This window comes from Chiloscyllium plagiosum, chromosome 6 (genome assembly GCF_004010195.1).
Source record: "Chiloscyllium plagiosum isolate BGI_BamShark_2017 chromosome 6, ASM401019v2, whole genome shotgun sequence".
NCBI classification, from domain to species: Eukaryota; Metazoa; Chordata; class Chondrichthyes; order Orectolobiformes; family Hemiscylliidae; genus Chiloscyllium; species Chiloscyllium plagiosum.
The window spans coordinates 13559031-13575143 of record NC_057715.1 but is presented as its reverse complement, the minus strand read 5'-3'; the positions used below and the strand labels follow the sequence as shown (position 1 = coordinate 13575143).

The following is a 16113-nucleotide window of genomic DNA, read 5'->3' as shown; positions in this document are numbered from 1 at the left end:
TTGCTTGCAAGGAATGATTTTCACCGGTAATATTGAATTAAAAGCACAATGTTCATTTAATGAGTAAAGGGTTAAATTCAACCTGGGGTTGCTTTTCAGACGGTGTTGCCATCCAGCAATTAATACTGGAAACACTCCAATCAACGAGCACCTGTGGAGACAGCAAAAGAGATAATGTTCCAGGTTGATGACCTTTAACCAGGACTGCTATCTGTAAACTGTAAATTGGTTTCATGAGCAAAGCCTCATCAGATCCATGTGCTTTGTGGGAAGTCTGTGTGACATTGCAGGACATTACCACAAGAAACCACAATTAGTAACTGGACAAAACACATATAATGCTTGTTGTCCACAGCGATAGGTGTGCAAGGTCAGCTCACCTTCAGAGCATTAGGATTTTGTGCATATTTAGAACAAAACAGTCTAAAAATGTTTTAGCATCGAGTACTCCATCCTCCCTCTCTTCCCCTTATGTCACTCACTAACTTTCAATACCTCTTTCTGTTCTCTACCCCTCTCCTCCACAATCCCACCTGAAACAAACAGACAAACTGCTTGAACTTGTCCATTTGGCAAGAAAAATAAACTAGAAGCATATTATCTAAATGACGGAAGATAGCGGAGCTCTAAGGTGCAGTGAGTGCATGAATTGCAAAAGTTTGGTAAACAGGTATGCTAAATAAAACAAAAGCTAATGTTATCATTTACTGCAAGAAAAAGTGAATACAAAAGCAGGGCAGTTATATTTCAGTTATTCAGAGCATTAGTGAGATCAGATCTGGAGCACTGTGATCAGTATTTGTCTCTAGTTAAGCTAAGATGTAAAAGCATTGCAAGCTTCTGAAAGGATTTACTACACTAATACATGAAATGAGCAAATTGTCTTAGGAGTACAGCCTGGGTTTGTATCTGCTAGAGTTTAAAGAGTAAAAGGTGACAACATATCTTGAGTCTTGATAGAATGGTTATGGAAAGGCTGTTTCCATGTGAGAGAAACTAGAACTAGGAATGACTATTTAAAATTAAGAGGTCACTCATTTAAGACAGAACATCTTTCTCACAGAGGGCCATGAGTCTCTGGCATTCTGCTTCTCCTACCTCTGGAGGAAGAGTGTCTTCGATGTAGGTAGATTCTTGATTAGCAAGAGGTTGAAAATTTTTTGGGAGTAGATAGGAATGTAGAATAGCCAGAGCAGCCACAATGGTATCAAATGGTGGAGCAGGCTCAACGAGCCAAGTGATCCAAGCCTGCCCCGAGTTCATATCGTCGCATGTACATTGCTACAGTATTTAGGTTGTTCTAAAACAGCCTGAATTGGATGTGCTCAGCTATGACTTCATGACAGCATAAACTTTGTTTTCCAAACTTTTCACAACTTATCAAGTACATAATCAAATTTTTAATTGATGTACAAGAAAGAAACAGCATGATAAATGAACAAGGTGTTATCTAGCTAATGACAATGTTTGATAAACAACAGTTTAAAATATCATGATTCATCCTGTATAATGGAATGGGATCCATCAGTTTTTCTCACCATTACTTTATGTAACTACGATTGAGAAGCAACGTGTATCTTGTCTGGAACAGTGATGGACAGACCTGATGCACTGGGAGGGGGGGCAGCATGGAGACACTGCATTGTCAGTTAAGAGCCCGGGGTCCAGCAAAATTAATCACGGAGATTGATTCACTTTTCAGTCGGGGATGTGACCCCTTAGTGTCACAGCCCAACATTCCTGCTGTAGGCAACTCCCCCAGTTTATGATACCAATAAACAATTTAGCCCAAAGATAGCATATCTTTTTCCATGACTGTCAATGGGTTATGTTAATACCCCAATGTTGGTGTTGAAAGTCTGAAATTAATAATCCGGCTTCACTTTTCTTTAACTTTTGTAAGTTGTTCCATCATCTCCCATGATGAAGTTGCCCCTCGATCCTGGAAAAGCAAAAACAAAGGAGGTTTGTACAGAGACTGTGGAGAATTATATCAAATAATGCAAAATTAATGTTGCATCTTTGAATCATTGTTCAAATGGGTTAACTGGAAATTTTCAGACTCTCCAACAAAATTTCATTCCCTGCTGCCCTAGGTCGATGGATCCAAGTCTAACCCTTGATCCCGGTGTGCCCTAGCCATTTAGCAAGCAGAAAATGTCAAAGTTTGAAATTAAATATAGTGAGATTTGATCTTAAAAGTTTCCGTAAATTCCTTTACTGTTTAATGATTTATATCTGGCTTAATCTTATTCAATTACCATCAAATCCATCTATTCAAAAGAGTGGATAATTGCAGCAACACATCGCATAATTTGCAACAATTTATTTAAATTGCATGAGTCCCAGATTACAGAATGGCCTATTAGGCAGTTCAGGCAACTCTCAAATTGCAACGTTCAGTTGTCAGGGTCATAAATTATGCAATTCACTTCATGAACACCTCTAATCTCTCCACCTCTCACTTTTTTAGCACCTTCCGTAAACCTATCACTTTCACCAAGCTTTGGTCACCTGTTCTAATATCACAAATACATCTGCGTTAAATTTCATTGGATAATCCTGTGAAATGCCTTGATGCTTGTTTTTAAAACGCCAAGGAGCTGTATAAATGCAAGATATTGTTCAAAATAAGCCAAATGAAGTCCATTTACAGGAGTACAGAAAACCATTGAACTCACCTTTGATCTTGCTTTTGATTTGGCTCTGTTGAATTTGGTCAGATTAAGATGTGTATTAAAATGTAAGAAAAACTGACTGAACTAACGACTAGTGTAATTGGTTTGTGAACGGCTGCTGACAACTCTGTCAGTTTACCTTTAAAAGGATATTGAGCACTATATTGGAGGTGAGCACCTTCTATATTCAATCTAACCGGTAGCATCCAGTTTTCAGTATTTACCTGGGTACCACATATAAACACTCAGTTTTACAAGGCCTAATGGGAGCAGTCTCGGTGCTTGAATTCGGCATGACAACTCAAGTACATAAGTGTAAGAACAGAAATTTGTGGAAAAAGAAAACAATAACTGATCAAGAGTTGTGGTTGCTAAGAATTGGCAGAATGAAAAGGGAAAAAGTCAGTGGTGGCACAAGACAGGAGAAAAACAACAGCAAATGTTTCTCTTGTCAGTAACTTGGACGAGAGAATTTTGTTAAAGCCATCTTAAAATTAAACATTCACTGAGGTGGGGATTTAGAGAAATAAGTTACTGCCAGTTATCATAAGCAGAACAGAGAAGGTGGCTGGAATTACATGTACAATCATTTGGCTCAAGGCACTTTCACGCATGGACTGAACAGACAGTACAAACTCACTATAAATCTTGACTATTTTCATAGCATGTGATTTAATATCCCAAACACAAAGACAAATTGTCAGCTAGAATCATAAAATGGTTATGACACAGAAAGAGGCCATTCAGTCCATTGTCTCTAGGCTGACTCTCAGCAACTCCCCTAACCCCCTTCCACACTTTTCTCTGGAGCCTTGCAAACCTTTTTCTAACAATACTGACCCAGTTCTCTTTCCAAAATCACAACTGAATTTGCCTCAAGTCTACTCTCAAGCAATGTTACCCAGATCCTAACTATTCGCTGAATTAAAAAAAAATTTCCTCATGTTGCCAATGCTTTATTGACAATTACCTTAAATTGTTATGCTCTTCTTCATAAGATCAAATGAAAGAGAAGCATAAGTAGGTTATATGGCCTATTCAGCCAGTTGTACAGCACAGAAACAGACGCTTCAGTCCAACTCATCCATGCCGACCAAATATCCTAACTTAATCTAGCTCCATTTGCCAGCACTTGGCCCATGTCCCTCTAAACCCTTTCTATTCACAGACCCAACTGTGAAATGGGTCTGTTTCTCTGCTGTAAATACTTGTGACTTTGAAGGGAGTAAGAATGTGCTTCTGGTTGTGGTTAATGGTGTATGAGGAAGAACAAGAGTAGGGCGCTAGAAAAGGCACAGCAGGTCAGGTAGCATCTGAGGAGCAGGAGAGTCAATGTTTCGGGCATAAGCCCTGCATCAGAAATATGGAGGGGGAAGGCTGAGAGATAAATAGGGAGGTGGGAGTGGGATGTGGGGCAAGTTAGGTAGAAAGATAGGTGGATGCAGGTGGGAAGTGATGTAATGAGTCAGTGGGGAGGGTGGAGCTTGGAAGGAAGATGGACAGTTAGGTCAAGTCTAGAGGGTGGTGCCGAGTTGGACAGTTGTATCTGGGATGAGGTGGGGATTGGGGAGATATAGAAACTGGTGAAGTCGATGTTGATGACGTGTAGTTGTAAGGTTGTAAAGTCCTGAGGTGCAAGATATGGCATTCTTCTTCCAGTTGTTGGGTGGCTTTGATTTGACAGTGGAGGAGGGCCAGAATTTGCATGTGCTTGGGGGAGGGGGAAGTTGGAATGGTTGGCCACAGGGCAGTGGAGTTGTTTGGTGCCTGCATCCCAGGGATGTATCCTCAACCACTCCATGAGTTGGTGCTCAGAACACTGCAGGAAAAGCAGCCCCAGTCTAATCAGCCTCTCCCTATAGCTTAAACCCTTCAAGCCTGGCAATATTCTCATAAATATTTTCTGAACCCTTTTAAGTTTCACAACGTCCTTCCTATTGGAGGGAGACCAGAATTGCACGCAATACTCCAAAAGTCGAACCAATGTCTTGTACAGCTGTACCATGACCTCCCAACTCTTATACTTCATACACTGACCGATAAAGGTAAGCTTACTAATTGCCTTCTTCACTATCCTATCTGCCCGCAACTCTCTTCTCAAAATTAATTAAATTTCCAGTGAATATTAAAGCTTTTCCAAAAGGGATCGTATTAAAGTCTAATAAAGTCATGTATATAATACACTTTGGCCTAGTTGTGATTAAGGCTTCTACAGGAAGACCAAATGCTATGGAAAATGTTGTTTCAATTAGGACATTCTGCTAGTGAATAGTAGTGTTACGGGTGGAAATGCAGCATTCTAATGGTGCAATCCTCACGTTGGGCAGCAGAGGGCAGACACAGTCCATTCAGCATAGCAAGTTTAACAAAGTAACAATTGTTCAATCTTTCATAAACAGAAGAACTGTGAAGTTTGGCATAACAAAAGTAGTGCACAGTATCATTGCTGGAAATGTGTATAATCTGTGCAGACTGTAAATCAATAACTACTAAAAAGGCTTTCTGCACTGCAGTAATATTCTGCATGCTGTACATCGCGTCCCAACTAATACCCCTTCAAACGATTTGGTCTATTGCTCTCTCCCACTCTCCGAAATACTGTCTGCCCAGCATCTTCCTCCTCTGCATTGCTTTGGTTTATGTAAGAAGCTATTTAATACCATGTCTAATGGAATTGGAGAACAGGAAGGAGGAGAGTCCTTTCAATTTCTGAAGCTTGCTCTTTATTAGCCTAAATTGTGACCCAAGGCCGTATATCCACCTTGGTCCCACATTCCTTAATAACTTGGATAACAAAATTCTAAAAGCGTCAGATTTGAAATTTTTAAATGAGTCTCAGCTTATTTAACTTCTTTCGGAGGGAGGAGTTCTGGATTTCATGTGTGCTTTCTGACATCAGTCTCAATCTCAGTCTCCAATTTTAAAGGTCCAGTCCCTTGTTCTAGACTTCCCCATTGGGGAAATAGTTTCTCTCTATCTATCCCAACAATTCCTTTGTCTTGAAACCTGAATTAGATCACTCTTCACTGTCTATATTTAATGGAGTACTAACTGAGATTTTGAAATTCACCCTCAGATTAAACCCTTTCACCCCTTTTGTCCTCAACTTAAGTTTTAGGATGAATAATTTTATTTCTGACTTCATCCTCTGCTAAAGAGACATAATTGATGTGAAACAAGCAAAAAGCTAAGGACACTGCTGTGTAGACCAGGACAGTTGCAACAGGTCCAATAAACTAACAAGTATTTTATAGGCCTTTTTCCAAAGGTCTCTCACTAACCTTGATATTTATTCCTATTGCACTGAGATCCTGCCGCAGCAAGTCGCAGGCCTGGAGGAGAGGTTGCCGTTCACTCATCATCTGCTTACGCTTCTCCTTTAGCTTCTGTTTCTCTTCCTGGGACAGCTCTCTGCCTTCACCTGATGCCAGCTCCTGATCATCCACTGCTAGGGCATACTTTCTCACTTCCTGTCGAAAACCAACTAGTTGTTCAGCGACACTGTGAAGGGTGACTGAAGACCGGTCTGCTGCCTGCACCTGGAAAAAAGAAGAAAAGAATACATGCTAAACAAAATCCCAGACCCAGGACAACAATAGAAAGACTAATATTCTGTCTGTAATCATAGTCATACAGCATGGAAACAGGTCTTTTGGCCCAACACATTCATGCTGTTCAGGTTTCCTATAAGAAATTATTTGGCCCATATCCCTCTAAATCTTTGCTATCCATGTACCTGTCCAAATGTCTTTTAAATGATATAATTGTATCCACCTCTATCACTTCCTCTGGCAGCTTGTTCCACATATGCACCATTGTCTGTGAGAAAAAGTTCCCTCTCAAGTCTCTTTTAAATCTTTCCCTGTTAGTTTAACTTCTGTTCTCAATAATTACAAGGATTAAACTATTTGCTGTTTGAGAAAACCAAATGCAAAAATTGACCATGAAAACTATAGGATGTGGCCATTTGGAGCAAGCCAATTTAGAGATGCCTCTTGGTTTGTCAATAATTCTTTTAAATTCACCTTGTTCAGATGCTGATCTGATCCCCCTGTGAACAATATTACAATATCTCAACTTCCCTATGGCAAAATATTCCATTTTATTAGAATCCTTGATGCAACAATATTTCAGTTCTTCTTGATTGCTATCTAGATAATTGGTCTTAGTACATTCCTCTTGCTAATGATTCACCAAACAATGGAAAACTCAGTAAATTACACAACGTTATTCTCTCAATATTCTGAAATTCTATAAATTCTCCCTGAATCAGTGGGAAAAAAAACCCCACTTTCCTCCTAAGTACAACCTCTCACTCCCACTATAAGCCTAATGAACTTTGCTTGCAATATTTATCTCATTAACTAAAGAGTTGTTTGACAAGGAACAGCCTTAAGAAATATTCAACTATTACAATAACAACTATACGGAATTAGATGGAAAATGCAAAGTAATTTGGGGTTTTATTTAGCAAATCCAGAAATTGCTGAAGAAACTCAGCAGGTCGGGCAGCATCTGCTGAGACAGAATATCTTGAGTCCAAAGACTCTTCTCCAGAACTGAAGTTTGTTTTTCTTTCAGATTTCTAGCATTTGCACTACTTTATTTTATTTTCTGGCTTTTCAAAGTTCCATACGTGGTGTTGTGACATTCTGGAAATGACAAATAATCACTGCTGCCCATCTTTGTTCAAAGTAGTGGAGGGAGATGCAACATACAGAAAACACAGCCCTCTGTGGCAATGTGTACCACAGATTAACCACTCTCTGGCTGAAGAAATTCCTCCTCATTTCAGGGTCATTCCTTCACTTGGAGTCTGTGTTCTCAGGTCATAGCCTCTCCTAATATTAGAATCATCTTCTCCAGTCCACCCTATCCAGGCCTCTCAGTATTCTGTATATTTCAATCAATCAGATCCCCCCCCTCATCCTTCTAAACTCTGAGTACAGACCTAGAGTCCTCAACTGCTCCTCACATGACATCTTTCATCCCCAGGATCATTCTTATAAACCTCCTCTGAACTTCCTCCAATGCTGGCATATCCTTCCTTTGATATGGGGCCCAAAACTGCTCATAACATTCCAAACATGATCTGACCAGAGCTTTATGCAGCCTCAGCAGTACATCCTTGGGCTCTTGTATCCTCGCCCTCTTGAAGTGAATGCTAACATTGTCATTTGCCTTCCTAACTACAAACTGAACTTGCATGTTAACTTTAAGAGAATCCTAAACAGGACTCCCAATTCCCTTTATGCTTCAGATTTCTGAAGCCTTTCCCCACTTAGAAAATAATTTATGCCTCTGTTCTTCCTAACAAAGTGCATAACCTCACACTTTCCCACATTGTATTCCATCTGCCACTTCCTTACACACTGTCCTAGTCTTCTGCAGCCACTCCACTTCCTCAATGCTAACCATCCCTCCATCTATCTTTGTATCATCTGCGAACTTACCAACAATTAATGTATAACATGAATAGCTGTGAACTCCTGCAGGCCTTCACTAGTCACTAGCTGCCATCCTGAAAAAGACGAGGAGAAAGTGAGGTCTGCAGATGCTGGAGATCAGAGCTGAAAATGTGTTGCTGGAACAGCGCAGCAGGTCAGACAGCATCCAGGGAACAGGAGAATCGACGTTTCGGGCATAAGCCCTGAAGAAGGGCTTATGCCCGAAATGTCGACTCTCCTGTTCCCTGGATGCTGCCTGACCTGCTGCGCTGTTCCAGCAACACATTTTCAATCCTGAAAAAGACTCCTTCTCTCCCTTCTGCCAGTCAGCCAATTTTCTACTACCCCAGTCCCTTGCTCCTAACTCATTTTATTTAGCAGCCTCCTGTGTGGCACTTTGTTAAGATTGAATTAGTCTGTGCAAATGTTTTCAACTCTCCTCCCAGCCTTCCTCAATTTACTGCAGCAATGATATTTTTTACCTCAATTTTGCTGAAGCAATATCATTTAATATTGAAAAAAATTATTTTATGAAATCTGTTTAGCATTCAAAGCTGATATGTTTTCTGTTATTTTTTATTTCAGAAACTAATGGTCTCTGGAAAAATGAGGAACACCAACTAACCTCTAGTTTTTCAGATTAAAAAACACTATCTGTTAAGATTATAAAGGTATTATTCAGTAGCAAATAAGAAACATACTGGATCACAGTTTATTCTGAACTTTGCTGAGACTGGCTGTTCAATGTTTTAAAAGGTGTTTAATTTGATTCTCCAAATAAAATGTAACATTGTCAGAGATTCAAGAATTTACAGGGTCACTTTTTTATTCCACATAACTATGTCAGGTGAATAAGAGATGCTTCTAAAGAAAACAAAAACAGACTAAAGATTAGGAAGACAGTAACATGTGCCTTCTTTGCAAACTATCACTAATTTGCATTTGCCCGAATAGACAAGTTCATTCCATTTGTCTCAGAATGTAATTTGTGTAGCAATATTAGAAACTTATATCATAAGCACATGTTCCATGGCAAAATTGATGGCTAAAAGTGGAGTGTTAAACAACCAACTGAGTGCTTTAGAAAGCTTAGGCACCCTTATTAATTACATGCACAAGTACATATATGCATTTTATTCTAGAGGTTCCTTGTTTTTGGAGAGTGTGAAAAAGTCTGACATATCGTCCATATCTGTCACACCAGATTTTTGAGGCTTAACACATAAAATAAACACTAACAATGATCAAATACAAGCTGTATCTGTTAAATGAACAATACTCACTGGCTCAAGTTGACAGGTTCAGAATCTGGGCAAAAGTGAGTACTGCATATGCTGGAGATTAGAGTCAAGAGGTTCAGAATCTGGTTGGTCTGTATCTGAACCATAGCTCCATAACCTTCACACCTCTACCCAAAAAAAACGAACAACTAATCCACTGTTCACTTTTATCAAAATTGGATTCCTCAGGGACTAGAATAGCACACAATGTTTGTGATATATTCTGTTCAAAGCCCCACACTGTCACATACTGTATCCTACTGGGTTTTCTGATGAGTACAAAAGGCACAAGGGAAACAAGATAATAACATCAGTACAGAAACAACAAAAGGAAGTTACACAGAGGAAAAAAAAATCATGCAAAATTGATAGTAATTTCGAGGACAACCACACAGCAGGAGTTGGATGTACATAATGGAGTCTGAAGAACACCCAAAATAAAAAAAAACAAAAGTGAGATGAAAAAGCAATGAAAAATAAAGAAAATATTCTGAAAGACAATATCAGAGCCTGGACAAGTTTAGTGTATTCATAGGAATAGCTGCATTTTCCTTATTTATTGTCCTAATTAAATACAGGTATATCAAATTATAACTACTGGTTACCACATTCTATTCACATTTCAATATTGTGCCCTCTGTGAAAATGCTGGGACCATTGATGGATTAGAATTCTGATTCATTGCAGATAATTTATGTTTGAAAGCTAATAAATGTCTGCACCAAAACAGAAACCTTCCCATGTTCAATCTCTTTCTGTCTGTCTTTTAAATTTCACAAACCTAATTATCCTGGGTTAAAAGTAAGATTTCTGACAGCCTTTAAGAGGTTAAACACTGCACATTTCACTATAGTAAGGTTAATTGACTGGAAACAATCCTTTCTGTGATGCTGTCTTGGATTGGGAAAATTTCCACTATTAATCAATAGAATTCACTCGGTTCTGTACCTGTATTTCCTCAGTCTATAAGAGTTTTGCACTTATTTAGTTTCAAAATAATAAACATGAATGAGAATACAAATTTCAGAACTTGTGCATAGAAAGTCTATGTGGCCAACATTTTTGAAGTAAAATAATAAGAATTAGCTGAATAAGATTCAAGAACAATTATTATTTAGAGATGAGTGAAAAAAAAACCAAATGTGAAAAATATTGTTCATGAACAACAATAGTATTCATGATTTTATTTTTCCAAGTGATCTGAAAACTAGCTGGAGGATAAACTTCAATAACTGATGCAAAACCTATATTTCACTGGAGGAAACATAGCTGACAGAGTGAGAGCAAGAGAGAGAAAGCAAGAGAGCAAGAGATAGAAAGCGAGAGAGAGCACGCGGGAGAGAGTGAGAGTGAGAGAGTGTGCGCGATAGAGAGAGAGAGAGACACCAATAAACAGAGACCAAGACTAATATGTGGAGGTCAGAAGTCTCATAACACCAGATTATAGTCCAACAGATTTATCTGAAATCACAAGCTTTCAGAGCATTGCTCCTTCATCAGGGAAGTGAAGAGAAACACACAGGCGCAGAATTTATAGACAGGGAGATCAAAAGATTGTAAAAATGGCGCCAGTGGAGTGTCAATAGCTGAAAAGCAAGTGAAAGGATGATCTATAATCCAATTAATTGAGGCAGAGAGATAATTACAAAAAACATATAAGGTGGTGCTGGAGACAAACCAAATGGCTATAATAACATGAAAGGTATAAGTGTCGCATGCCGACAGTCTAACCAAAGTAACAAGTGATCCGAAACTGTACAAACTAATTAAGGTAGAGAAATCATAACAAGTTACCAATTAATTTCAATACAAATTAATTGGATTATATGTCATCCCTTCACTTGCTATTCAGTTGGTGATGCTTTACTCACACCGTCTGACACTTTTGAACACCAGCAGAGATTATCATTCAGTATGCCAACACTCCATCCACACCATCTGCATGATCTTTTGATCTCACTGTCTATAAATTCTGGGCCTGTGTGCTTCTCTTCACTTCCCCGATGAAGGAGCAGTGCTCTGAAAGCTTGTGATTTCAAATAAACCTGTTGGACTGTAACCTGGTGGAGTGTGACTTCTGACCTTGTCCACTCCAGTGCAACACCAGCACCTCCATATCATAGATTTCCTTAGACTGAGACATAATAAACAATTGTCCATAGAAAGCTAAATACTTCCTCATCCATTGGTAGGGGAAACGCTGGTTAACGTTACTATAAAAATAACCTAAGATCCTTATTTTCAAATTCTGTTGTTAAACATCTCTCATGCCACCTGCAAACATCTGTGCCCCAACAACCCCATAACCTCTGACTCCCCACAACCTACTATCATTAAAATCTAGCACATGGACATCACACTGCAGAATATGAACCACACAAAGGGAAAGTGAGGCAATCAGGTCAGAGTACTCTTTCTAATCTAGAAAACAAGCCCATTATCATCTGCAAAATCTCATCAAAGACCAATAATACAGTCCTCCCTGTATAAAGCAGAACATCATATTTATAAAGCAATAAATTAGCACTTAAGACAACATGTGTTTCAAAAGCACAGAAAGCACAGGAACCTGCCAGTCAATATATTGAATAAAGAGGGAGCAATTAACATGCTGTGCCAATGGTAGTGAAAGCAAGCCCATATACCAACCTCACAATATAAATCTGTAAAAATTAATATTTAACAAAAATATAGTCTGCCCTGCCCTAGAGATCTAAGTAACCTGTCTGTGATAATTGCCATGGCTGAACTCCAAGAACCAGGTTATTCAATTGAAGGTTCCCTCGTCCAACTGGGAAAGCACTTGTTAACAATGGAACACAAACTATGCAGCTGATCTGACCATAACTCTGACCTGAATAAGACTCAGACTCTACACTCACTGAAGGTGTACAATGGAAATATCTGAAATTCTCTCATTCAACCCACTGCAATGTTCAATCTTATTTGGAATCTGTTGGATAAAGATGTGATTGGAATGCTAGAAACTCATCAGTGTTTCCCAGTCATGGAGTCATACAGCACAGGAAACACCATTCAGTCCACTGAAAGCAATCCAATCAGTCCCACCCTATCCCCATGGCCCTGTAAGTTTATTACCCTCTAGTGTCCATTTACTTTCCAGCCATGACTGTATTTATAGCACCAGGGATTAACACTTTATCAAGTGTTGAACCAAATAAAAGAACAAGATTTGGATGCATTTTCTTAGTTGAACAAGGCTTGTAAGAGCCAAACCAAGATATTTAGCTTGCTTTCACTGTAGCTAGTCATAGAATAGAATCATAGAATCCCAACAGTGTGGAATCAGTTCATTCAGCTCTTTTGAGTACACACAGACCTTCCCAAGAGCATCCCAACCAAACCTTATCCCTGTAACCCCACATTTCCCATGGCTAATCCACCTAGCCTGCACATTCCTGGACATTGGGCAATTTACCATTGGTCAATCCTTTTAACCTGCATATCTTTGGACTATGGGAGGAAATTGGAACACCCGGAAAACCCACACAGTCACAGGCAGAATGTGCTCCACAAACTCCACACAGACGCTCGCTCGAGGCTAGAATTGAACCTTGGTCTCTGGTACTGTGCTAACCACTGAGCCACTGCGTATGACCTACTCTGAACAATTAAGGGAATTAAAGTTCAGAGTTTCAGCAGAGTTCAATCATGCCTGACTAACCGTTCCCAAATAGTTCAAAAACAAACAACAACTACTGAAGGAAGGTTCACGCTTCTGCTGGATGGAGATTTTAATACTCTCCACAGTGAGTTATCTTTTAATGAAGTCTAGTCTAACCATATAAACTGCTAGGACCACTGTCCAGAACCATAATAAACACTGCAGTAGTTTTCACCCAGCTGATCAAGCACCTAATGGAAGTACACTGCAATCCTTTTGCTAACTCAATGATAGAAAATTAAAACAATGCAGAGGATGGGCAAACTGGAGGAAAATCAAAATTAAAAAACCTAAGGAACAGAAAGGAAGTGCATTAGAACCATAAAGTGTTGCATTATAAAAGATATTTCATTGTCTCTGCTGGCTCTTTGAAACCGCTATCCAACTGATCCATTCCCTGCTGATTTCCCAATGCCAAAATTGTTTCCTCCTTCAAGCAATTATTCAATTCCTTTTTAAAGTTATGACTGAATCCATTTCCAACATCTTTTTGTACATTCCACCTTGTGTTTAAAACTTTGTGTGCCTGCACCACTGATTCTTCTGTAAATTACTGCAAATGTGTGTTCTCTAATTACGGTTTCTCTTGCCCCTGAACATAGTTTCCTCTAATGAATTGGTGACAACTTGTACAGTAGGAAATAAAATGTTTGGGTGGATTTAAAAGATCCCACTGCCACAATTTAACTAAGAGCAGAGAAAGTCTTCCTGTTGTTCTAGTCAACATATATACCTCAATCCACATAATCAATGGCAGATCATGTGGTCACAATTTCAAAGTCTCTGCGTGGAATCCTGCTGTGCACAATAATCACTGCTTTGAATTTGACACTGTTACAGTGACTACACCTCAGAAGTATTTTTTTGATTGTAATATACCTTGAGACACTGAGATTACATTAGGCACCATATAAATGTTTGTGTAACTTTTCCTCTATTTGCAGTCCAACACAGGTATCTTAAATTGTCAGATTAAGACTATGACGCTTTCAAAAAAAAGAGTGCTCATTACACTATTATAGATTCTACCAAGATATTTTGAGCGCTGAACTTGAAAAACACTGTGGCATTCAGAGTAGCATTCAGCTATCCAATCAATAAAATCCTGCTCCAGAATGTGACTGGCTAAAGCTTTGTTACAAAGTAAAGCTGCCTTAATTAACAATTAAAGCATTATTCCAGGAATTGAGTGCTTCATCAAGGCTGACACTTTGTTTCAGTACTGAGAGAGTGCTGCACTGTTGGAAAGGCAGTGCTGAGAGCGTGCAGCCCTGCTGAATAGGCAGATGGAAGGAGTGCTGAACTGCCGGAAGGTTACCACTGAAAGAATGCTACACTGTTGAAGTGACACTGTTGAAGTGCCAGTATTGAGTGAACACTGCAATGTCGAAGGATCAGTTCTTGAGGAGTATTACATTATTAGAAGGCCATTTTGAAGAAGTACTAGAGGGTCAATGTGGAAGGAACATTGCAAAATCAATAGGTTGTATGGAGGGAGTGCTGCAGCGTTATAGGAAGAGTACAGTCGGAACACTGCACTGTCAAAACAGCAATTCTGAGAGTTTGCTGTTCTGTCAGGTAACAGGACTGAGGAAGGACTGAACTGCTAGAACTACAATACTGAGTAATGAGGTTGTGCTGAATTGTCAGAAGGTCAGTATTGATGGAGCACTGCAATGTTGCAGAGCCAATAATGAGGGAATACTGCTGTGTTGGAGGGTTAATACTGAAGGAACGATGCAGAGTCAGAAGGGTTGTGTTGATGGAGCAATGTTGGAATATGAGCACTGAGGGACTGTTGGAGGCAGTACTGAGGGTGCACTACGTTATCAAATGTTGCAGAGATTCAGGTAGATCAACAAAAAACCCCACAAATTCCTGGTGAGTTTAATAATTTCAGAAAACTGTGTTCAAAAAGATAGACCAGTTTTTATAATCTCAGAATATCTCAAGACATTTTACAGTCAATTAAGCCCTTTTGGGCTGTATCACTGTAACATAGAAAACTGTTTAAAGTTTTGCTTGCTCCAACAGTTATCACTGATTACTATTTTCACTATTTCCTTCATCGTTCCCTTGCTAAGGGTCCACCATTAGCCAATTTGTAAATTTAGTCTACAAAATGGAAAGTGAACTTCTGCCCTTGCTGTTCATGCTGGCATTTACTCTCCATCATAAATAACGAGCATGGAGAACATTGACATCAAGAATTCAGCAGTAAATAAACTAAGGTAATTCCTCACCCACAGTGTTCAATCCACAAACAAGTAAAATGCAAGGCAATGAAGATCACCTGTAACTAAGATCTTTGTTGGCTACGTAGAATAGTCGATCTTCTGTAATTACACCGGCACCACTCCCCACCTCTTCCTCTGCTACGTTGATGACTGCATTAGCACCACCTCGTGCTCCCGTGAGGAGGTTGAGCAATTCATCAACTTCACCAACACATTCCACCCTGACCTTAAATTTACCTGGACCATCTCTGACACCTCCCTCCCCTTCCTGGACCTCTCCATCTCCATTAATGACGACCGACTTGACACTAACATTTTTTACAAACCCACCGACTCCCACAGCTGCCTGGATTACACCTCTTCCCACCTCATGCAAAAATGCCATCCCATATTCCCAATTCCTCCGCCCGCATCTGCTCCCAAGAGGACCATTCCACCACAGAACACACCAGATGGCCTCCTTCTTTAGAGACCGCAATTTCCCTTCCCACGTGTTAAAGATGCCCTCCAACGCATCTCGTCCACATCCCGCACCTCCGTCCTCAGATCCAACCCCTCCAACCGTAACAAGGACAGAATGCCCCTGGTGCTCACCTTCCACCCTACCAACCTTCGCATAAACCAAATCATCCGCCGACATTTCCGTCACCTCCAAAAAGACCCCACCACCAGGGATATATTTCCCTCCCCACCCCTTTCCGCCTCCAAACAGACCCCACCACCAGGGATATATTTCCCTCCCCACCCCTCTCCGCCTCCAAACAGACCCCACCACCAGGGATATAT

The 16113-nt window shown here is 39.8% G+C and overlaps 1 protein-coding gene across 1 annotated transcript in view; it reads right to left on the bottom strand.

Annotated features, from left to right (window-relative positions):
• Positions 1-900: 900 nt before the first annotated feature.
• Positions 901-16113, bottom strand: part of cars2 (cysteinyl-tRNA synthetase 2, mitochondrial) — a 35967-nt gene continuing 20754 nt past the window's right edge. The window contains exons 10-11 of the mRNA XM_043692677.1: positions 5960-6217; positions 901-1942 (exon numbers count right to left, since the gene is read on the bottom strand). Of these exons, the coding sequence (XP_043548612.1) occupies positions 1880-1942; positions 5960-6217 (321 nt within the window). The 3' untranslated portion in view covers positions 901-1879. The remainder of the gene's footprint in view (positions 1943-5959; positions 6218-16113) is intronic.